Below are 9847 nucleotides of genomic sequence, written 5' to 3'. Positions count from 1 at the left end.
GTGTGTTAATGCCTCATTAACATAGACTTGTCTCGTTTTGCAAAGCTGTTTGTGCTCATCTCTGTTTGCCCACAGAAGACAGTTCAGATGAAGAGAACAGTCCAGTACTAAATAGGTGCACACGTAAGTTTGGCCCCTTATGGGGCCCCTAATGGCCCTCACTGCAACAGGGGCCCTTCCTCCAAATCACTCCATTACACCACAGACACACTCTAACAGGGACGGGATATTTGAGTGATTCTTCAAATAGGACTTTTCTGTCCTGGAAAGATTATGAACTTTACAAGGCAAACAAATCACATTAATTATTTTGGTATGTATGTATGAATGTGGTTTCAAAGAACCACCATACTTCCCATAATAATGAATTTATGAAAATTCTGTGAAATCATAGAAATTTTGTCCAACATTAGAGAAATTTATTTTTAACCAAAACCATAAAAAAAATCCATCCATCCAAATAACGGCTGTCATTACCCATCACACGTAATACCAAAATCTTTAAAGTTGAACAGATCTTTATTCCAGGACTATGTTTTGAAATAAACTATGAATATTTAAAGAAATATAAAGAAAGTTGTTTAAAGTGCTCCTAATTGAAGGTTCACTCATTTCTGCATGTATGCAAGATAATTTTTATCCCTGCTTGTACTGTACGATTGAAACCTGAAGATTTTTTAACTTCTAGATGAGTATGTGTTCTGATGTTGGTATTTAAAAAATATTAGAGATTAATTAAGCACAGAATGTCATACTCAAGACAAGAGTGATTTCTGCGTTGCCCTTTTCCTCAAACACACTCTATAGATTATATAAATGTCGAGTCTCAATGCTATAAAACCTTTTTTTATATCAATTTTTTTAATGTAATGATCCCTAAAATAATCCCATAGCTGTTATTCAGAGGTAAACTGAATAGATTCAGAAATTACATTATGATCGTATCTTTATTTCTTGCTCTTTGTCTATTATCTACACAAATTTCTTTACCAAAATAGCACCACCTCATATAATTCTGTCTTTTATTAAAGCTCATAAGGGTCTGCAGCGGTTCGAGTCTTTGGAGCACAGTGATTGGCTGAACCCGGGACAAGCTGTGAGGGGCGTGGCTCCACGCCAGCGCTTCCTATACATACACATTGTCAATAAAAAGGTCAGTTCTGTTGAATATAACCAGCCGTGACATGCGTAAGCAACACACAATAAAAACCAGCTTCGACAAGCAACAGGATTTTGCTGTCCACGGTGAATTATTATTTGTCACATAGCTGCATATCAACAATTAAACATGTTATAATCAACTGTGAATGTGTCACGTCATGCAGCATTTTCGTTTTCTGTGTGAATAGACTTAAGGTAGGGCTGCACAATATATCGAAATATCACAAATGTATATATCGTGATATGCATATCGCAATAGCTGGGGTCATAAACAAAAGACAGAGAAAATCACTCACTGCTCTTGGCTGAATAACTTTTGTAGCTTTAATAAAAATCAGTATATATTTAATTCATAGAGTGAAAACTAAAGCAGTGTTTTATTTTTACATTTGATTATTCAGTTTCTGTTGTTAAATAAACCTAATATAGGATAACCTGAAACCCTAAAGCCTGTAGTTTACACTGATGTTAAAATAACTGTAAAACACTGATGTTCACTTACAAAAGTTGTAGGGATGTTTTCCTGTCACAAAACGAATGTGAAACATGCATGTAGGTTATATAATTTAAAGATAATTTAAGTTTATTTTACTCACTTTAAGCATTATCGTATCGCGTATTGAATATCGCATTATTTAATGAGTTATCACATATTGCACTTTCCTTCAATATCGTGCATCCCTAGACTTAGGTTCGTGGATTTGTGAGGTCTGGTCTTTCTGCTTCATATTATATCTCTATGCGTTTGTGTTTACAGGTGACTCTGTACACGTATAACTGGTCGGTGGATCTGGGCGGCTCTCTGACTCAAGGTCTGGTCAGACTGGTGCACTGGCAGAACGCCCGCGCACATGTGGTCAACTGCCTCCTGAGTCAGAAAATGGGTCTTTTCCATCATTACTGCTTCTCTGATACACCTACACATGAGGATCTGAAACAGGTCCGTATGCAAACACACTGGCTGTGCTCTCAATGCTACACTAGCAAACGAGTCATTACAAACAGCACATGAAACAAACATTTCGAATGGTAATTTGCTGTGTTGTCACACAATCGCATTATGCGTGTTTATTTCAGGCAGTGACATCCAATTATCTAATCTTGGAATAAACATGGTTATTTTGTGTTTTTAATCAGATTTTAAGAATTAAAATATCAAAGACAATCAAGGGTTGTTCACAGTTCACCACTGATATCATGATTCAAAATAACCATATTTATTTGTAATGGAAATTGTATCATCATAAATGACTTTATCGTCACTTTTGATCAATTTAATGCAATTTTATGCAAAGATTTTCTCTTTTTTTTTTAAGCAATAAAACTCTGAACTTTTGAATGGTAGTGTACACACTCCTTACTCCCTTCATCAAACATACTAGATAGTATGCCATTCTTAACTAACCCATTCTCTGTAAGCTGTCACGGATTGCTGGACATTGGTTAGGATGAGCTTTTAGAACAGTGTTTTTGGACAGTGAGTTGGTTTAAGCAGCTCATCAGTTTCGGGCGGTCCCCGAGGCGGTCTGACATATCGCACTCAGTGACGGACAGCTGTCAGATCCTCAGGGCAGGACGGTAATCACTCTAGCACACCTGTTAACACCAAACAACTGGAAACAATCCAGACCGCTGGTCCTGCCGAAATTAGACATCACTGCGCTGCCAAAACGGTTTATTCCTGGACAAAGTCGTGCTCGTTTTAACAGACTGAATTGAATCACGCTGTGTTTTAGCTGTTCGCAGTTAATGAAGCAGAGCATGTTTGTTCGTTAAGTCAGTAAAGAGCAGAAATCTTCTGTCACAGTGTTCACTGTTATTGATTCAGTTGTCAGTTGATTTTTTCCCATATGTTAGGATGTATTTGTGGAAAGCAGACTGTAGTTGTCAACCTAAAGGAATTTAATGTAACTGCTTATGACAGTTAAGTGCCTGCATAAATACTCATACATACATTTCTTATAACATTTTAAAAGGGCATAACCATGTAAAAAAGATTTCCGAAGGTTTTTTATAATAGTGATAGATAGATAGATAGATAGATAGATAGATAGTGATATATTGACTGCATATATCTGGATGGATGGATGGATAGATGGGCAGATGGATGATGGATGGATGGATGGATGAATGGATAGATGGATGGATGGATGGATGGATGAATGGATAGATGGATGGATGGATGGATGGAGGATGGATGGATAGATGGATGGATGAATGGATAGATGGATGGATGATGGATAGATAGATAGATGGATGGATGGATAGACAGATGGATGGATGGATGGAGGATGGATAGATAGATGGATGGATGATGGATGGATGGATGGATAGACAGATGGATGGATGGATGGATGGATAGATAGATGGATGGATGATGGATGGATGGATAGACAGATGGATGGATGGATGGATGATGGATGGATAGATAGATAGATGGATGGATGATGGATGGATGGATAGACAGATGGATGGATGGATGGAGGATGGATAGATGGATGGATGGATGGATGATGGATGGATGGATGGATAGACAGATGGATGGATGGATGATGGATGGATAGATAGATGGATGGATGATGGATGGATAGATAGATGGAAGGATGATGGATGGATAGATAGATGGATGGATGATGGATGGATGGATAGACGGATGGATGGATGGATGATGGATGGATAGATAGATGGATGATGAATGGATAGATAGATGGATGGATGATGGATGGATGGATAGACAGATGGATGGATGGATGGAGGATGGATAGATAGATGGATGGATGATGGATGGATGGATGGATAGACAGATGGATGGATGGATGATGGATGGATAGATAGATGGATGGATGATGGATGGATGGATAGACAGATGGATGGATAGCACTGGCGTAGCCACGGGTGTGCCGGGGTGTGCCGGTGCCACCCACAGTGGCAGCTGGCACACCTAAAATAGATGCAGAATTATTTTTTAAAGTTTTAATAAAAACGTTTCCTAAACTTGGACTATTGTTGTTTACTTAAAATATTTCTACATTTAAAATGTATTTTAATTTTTAAATAATTATCGTTAAAAAAAATATCTGCCTACATTCTGACTGCCAAGTGCCAACCAATCCGTAAACAGCCGCTGACTGGTAATACGGTTGTGCTGTTGAGGCTCGCGCAGCCATATGAGGAGAAATAGAAACAAATGAGCGCAGATCACACAAAGAAACTTAATGAACATAAAGCGGTTAAAAAATTTATGTTTTTATATTTATAACATATGATATGATACAGTTAAGCAACATCACAGTGACCAAGAGTGGTGAATACCATCACGATTGAAAATATGACACTGATTTCATATGACAGTTCAATAAACAAGTAATTAATATCAAGTCACTAACATTTTAGACACAATATTGACTGTTTTTGTTCTATTTGAGCAGCGAAAATAATTCAAAACAAAGATAACAGCAGAACCACAGCGCAGCTCACCTGAAAACATAACCGCATTACTGAATGATTCAGCGCTTTGAATGAATCGATTGAGTCAAAAATTCAATGACCCATTAAATAACTGCCTCATTCCTGAATGATTCAGCCGTTTGAACGAATCATTTGAATAAATGACTCAATAACTCACTCCTCAAGACGGTCACCTGCCGCCCCCTACTGGTGGTTTAGTTTCGAGTTTAAAAGTAGGCTATCATTCTTTCCAATATGTCATATTTGTATCTTTAAAAAATTTTTTAAAACAATCTCATAACATTATTTAATGCAGTTGTAATTTTTCAGTGTAAATTAATTAATTTGATTGGTAACAGCATAGTGTCTTATTATTTCATTGAATTTATTGATCAAATCTAAGAATTTAAAATGAAAGATGAAGCATACATTTAAACCGATTTCTGGATTTTTACTTGGACAAGAGAATGGCCGATGTACTTGTTCGAAGGACAAGCACATGTAAAGCCTTAATGTTGATCCCTGAGTTATATTTTATATACTGTAGGCCTAGTATTATGTTTATGTGGCAAGCCAGTTTTACACATCAGCCCAGTCTATTCTGTAAAGTTAGTGATAAGCCGGGTCCGAGTTTTTTTGCACATTAATTTTACAATAAATGTGGCACACCCAATTTTTCTTATGCACACCCAGAGACGCTTTTCTGGCTACGCTAGTGATGGATAGACAGATGGATGGATAGATGGAGGATGGATAGATGGATATATGGATAGATGGATAGATGGATAGATAGATGGATATATGGATGGATATATGGATAGATGGATAGATAGATGGATATATGGATATATGGATGGATAGATGGATATATGGATGAATAGATGGAGGATGGATATATGGATGGATAGATGGATATATGGATGGATATATGGATGGATAGATGGAGGATGGATATATGGATGGATAGATGGATAGATGGATAGATAGATGGATATATGGATATATGGATGGATAGATGGAGGATGGATATATGGATGGATAGATGGATATATGGATGGATAGATGGATATATGGATGGATAGATGGAGGATGGATATATGGATGGATAGATGGAGGATGGATATATGGATGGATAGATGGATATATGGATGGATATATGGATGGATAGATGGATATATGGATGGATATATGGATGGATAGATGGAGGATGGATATATGGATGGATAGATGGAGGATGGATATATGGATGGATAGATGGATATATGGATGGATATATGGATGGATAGATGGATATATGGATGGATATATGGATGGATAGATGGATATATGGATGGATATATGGATGGATAGATGGAGGATGGATATATGGATGGATAGATGGATATATGGATGGATATATGGATGGATAGATGGAGGATGGATATATGGATGGATGGATGGATAGATTCATTTTATTATTTACAGGGTTTATTATATACAGATGAACATCACTTTAATGATGACTTGCAGGTGAAATAAGTCAGATTTCAAATTAGTTCATTCAGTTTGATTCAGAATGCTAATATGTGAGTGATTCATGAAAAGATTAAAAGCTCCTATACTTGTTAATCTGACTACAGACTACTGGTCAACTAAAACTAAATTATTACCCTTTGTTAAAAACCTTGACCGCAACATTATGAGTGAACTTCAGGGAAAACGAATAAAATGCTACAGAAGTGTAGAAAATGTCTTATTTAAACTGATGCTCTGCGCTTGTCTGTGTCAGTGTGTGTGTGTGTGTGAGAAGATAAACACAAACCCGTGGAGATTCTTCTGGAGAATAAAGAGTTCTTCAGATCTGAAGTTTACACAGATCTCCTGTCGTGTGGGGCTGGTGCTGGACTCACTGTCAGTCTGCGATGGCACACACTCTTCTGAGGCCGGTGTGATGTCACTGTGTTCAGCATTCGTCTGTGTCTGTCCTTAAGGAACAGGATGAGCGAGAGATCCTCAGTGTTCACTCTTCGTTTGATCCCTTTATGTCAGTCAGTTCAGTCAAATCTCTCTCTCTCTTTTTGGACCTTTGTGTATATGTATGTGAAAAAGAGACAACAAAAATGTAGGAAAATGTGACGGTGGGGCTGATTTTTGGGTTTCTGAGTCTTCCTCGGACCAGTCCTACTTTGGCAACTGTTCATATGCCATTTTCTCAGACAACTTTTTGCTCTTGTGAGTCTATAAATGATCTGTGTGTTTTGGATCCATTTGAACTTAATTTGTGAAAAAGTTGCAAATATGGTAAACCGTTGTCGCCACGAAGTAGCCAGAGACGTTACACATCTTTAAATGAATCTTAATATGAATTTAAACCATCTCCCTCGTCCCCAAATCAGACTATCAGCAAAAACACATACATGTGTTTTGATTTGGGTGATTGCAAGTATGATAATAACTAAAGAGTGCCATCGTGTACAATAGGAAACATTTCTGTTCACTTACACATGTCATCACTTTCAAAAATCACATATCTGTGTAATCTAATCCTTTTAGCAATTAAAAATACATTGCAATGTCACGATTAATTCCATGCAAGAATAATACCCAATAATTTCTATAATAATGATGATAAGTTCACATAAAGGGATGCTTGACTGAGTTAGCAACAGTCATCAAGGAGGCAGAGCTTAGAAAAAGCTCAGTTCTGTCAGTTTAGAGTATTGCACTCTTTAATTAAATTCAATTAAATTTCAATATTCGTATTTAATATTTGGCATTATTAATAGATTTCTCAAGGTAATAAATGCATTTTAGTCACACACACTCAAACTCACTTAAGCACATACATGCACAGACATAGATGCACAGACATACATTCACAGACACACATACACACAACACACACACACACACACACTCTCTCTCTCTCTCTCTTAGACACACACACACAACACACATACACACAACACACACTCACTCACTCACACACACACACACACACACACACACACACACACACACACACACACACACTCTCTCTCTCTCTTAGACACACACTCACAGATACACTCTCTCTCTCGCACATACACACTCACACACACTCTCTCTCTCACACACACACACACACACACACACACACACACACACACACACACACACACACACACACACACACACACACACACACACACACATATATACTTCAGCGTGTTATTGAAGCACAAATGCACAGAACATCTACATTTTCCTAAAAAGTGAAGGACAGAACTCTTTTATTTCCTTGTCAGTGGTTCCACACTTTTAATGAGTTCTAACAGAAGGCTGATCCAACAAAGCAGAAAATTTGCCCTAACCGTCAATCATCTGTCAGAGTCCCAGGGGTCGGAGTTCAGGCACTTAAGTCCAGCTTACTGGCCCGTCGGCTACATGAGCATCCGCCATCATGAAGCATCTGGTCCAGCTTCTTTTAGAAAAGCCTCCAACTCGCCCTAGAGGACTTGAACTAGTCTTCCAAACACTAACTCAGCCAAAAGTTCCCACAAGAAGAGAGACGAGGACTTTTCTTAGTTGATGTGTTCCTGTGGCTCTTGTGACCCGGCTCTGTGTGGCAGAGGTCAGCAGAACAGGAGTGTGTTCATTGGCTGGTCTGAAGGAAAGGCCTCATTATGGCACGTGTTCTGCGTGTCAGTGGCTTTAACGCTGATGAACTCACACTGCTCATTCCTGGGATGTTTGAAGGCGAGCAACAACAAAAATCAGAATCTGTGAGTGAGTTTCTGAAGGGTTATGAGAGTTGAGCTTTGAAATCACTGATATGAAAGAGAACATGAAGACCAGAGCAGAACCGAGTCTCACAGTCTCCCTGCAGCAGCAGCTCTATACAACACCATTGCTTTCCTGTTTTAGATTCACACATTCATTTTTTTATTTAATTAACTTAACCTTCCTTCCTTCCTTCCTTCCTTGCTTCCTGTCTTCCTTCATTCCTTTTTTTTCTTCCTTCCTTCATTCCTTCCTTTCTTCCTTCCTTCCTTGCTTCCTGTCTTTGTTCATTCCTTCCTTTCTTCCTTCCTTGCTTCATTCCTTTCTTCCTTCATTCCTTTCTTTCTTCCTTCCTTCCTTGCTTCCTTTCTTCCTTAATTCCTTTCTTCCTTCATTATTTCCTTCATTCCTTTCATCCTTCATTCCTTCCTTCATTCCTTTCTTCATTCAGTCCTTCCTTCTTTCCTTCCTTTCTTCTTCCTTTCTTCCTTCATTCCTTTCTAGATTCCTTCCTTTCTTTTTTCCTTCCTTTCTTTCTTTCTTCCTTTCTTTCTTTCTTCCTTCCATCCTTTCTTTCTTTCTATCGTATCTTATTTTGGTTTTCCATATTTTTGTTTGTACTCCCATTCATGCTTCTGTTTTTACCTTTTCTTAATTTCATTAATTTTCAAATTGATCATAAGATCAATAATTCCTGCCTTCCTTCCTTCCTTTATTCATTCATTCTATTTGTATGAATATACTATTTATACTTGCATTCATAATTTTATGAATACTTTGCTTAATAATTCCCTTTTTTTCTTGTGCATACTTTTTTCATACTTTTTTGATGCTCATTCATTGAGTTCTTCAGTTAATTTATACTATGTTCTTTCTTTCTTTCTTTCTTTCTCTCTTTCTTTCTTTCTCTCTTTCTTTCTATTCCTTCTTTCTTTCTTTCTTTCTTTCTTTCTTTCTTTCTTTCTTTCTTTCTTTCTTTCTTTCTTTCTTTCTTTCTTTCTTTCTTTCTTTCTTTCTTTCTTTCTTTCTTTCTTTCTTTCTTTCTTTCTTTCTTTCTTTCTTTCTTTCTTTCTTTCTTTCTTTCTTTCTTTCTTTCTTTCTTTCTTTCTTTCTTTCTTTCTTTCTTTCTTTCTTTCTTTCTTTCTTTCTTTCTTTCTTTCTTTCTTTCTTTCTTTCTTTCTTTTCATCTAATTGATGTACTTGCTTACAGGAGCCCAACCCCTTCCTGAGCTCCACGATCGAGGCGGATGCTCTGTTGAGGAGTCCGGTTCCTCCGGCCGCGAGTAAAGATCAGGGCCGGTTGGGCAGCTCTGCGCGTGTTCTTCCTCCTCTGGCCTTCCCCGGAGAGCTCGTGCCCTTTGATGAAGCTCTGAGAGACGTGAACACAGGGAGGCTGCTGACCAATCAGGACGGAGCAGATATAGTCGCTCGCCACGGAGCCCATCTTCTGGAGGTCAAAGCAGCTGAACGCAGAGGTACAAGCATATCAACACATCCA

At 37.9% G+C, this 9847-nt stretch overlaps 1 protein-coding gene across 31 annotated transcripts in view; it reads left to right on the top strand.

Annotated features, from left to right (window-relative positions):
* Positions 1-9847, top strand: part of szt2 (SZT2 subunit of KICSTOR complex) — a 115753-nt gene that overhangs the window by 76546 nt on the left and 29360 nt on the right. For 20 of the 31 annotated variants that reach the window (XM_077199854.1, XM_077199835.1, XM_077199855.1 and 17 more), the window contains 4 exons: positions 76-123; positions 1032-1153; positions 1919-2101; positions 9560-9824. In XM_077199854.1, coding sequence (XP_077055969.1) covers positions 76-123; positions 1032-1153; positions 1919-2101; positions 9560-9824 — 618 coding nt within the window. The remainder of the gene's footprint in view (positions 1-75; positions 124-1031; positions 1154-1918; positions 2102-9559; positions 9825-9847) is intronic. The other 11 variants (XM_077199856.1, XM_077199844.1, XM_077199850.1 and 8 more) reach the window with 1 other exon arrangement.

Source organism: Siphateles boraxobius, unplaced genomic scaffold (assembly GCF_051911475.1).
Source record: "Siphateles boraxobius isolate OS27281-9 unplaced genomic scaffold, OSU_SipBor_1 41, whole genome shotgun sequence".
Classification (NCBI taxonomy): Eukaryota; Metazoa; Chordata; class Actinopteri; order Cypriniformes; family Leuciscidae; genus Siphateles; species Siphateles boraxobius.
The sequence above is the reverse complement of the archived record's forward strand: the minus strand, read 5'-3'. Positions and strand labels throughout refer to the sequence as shown.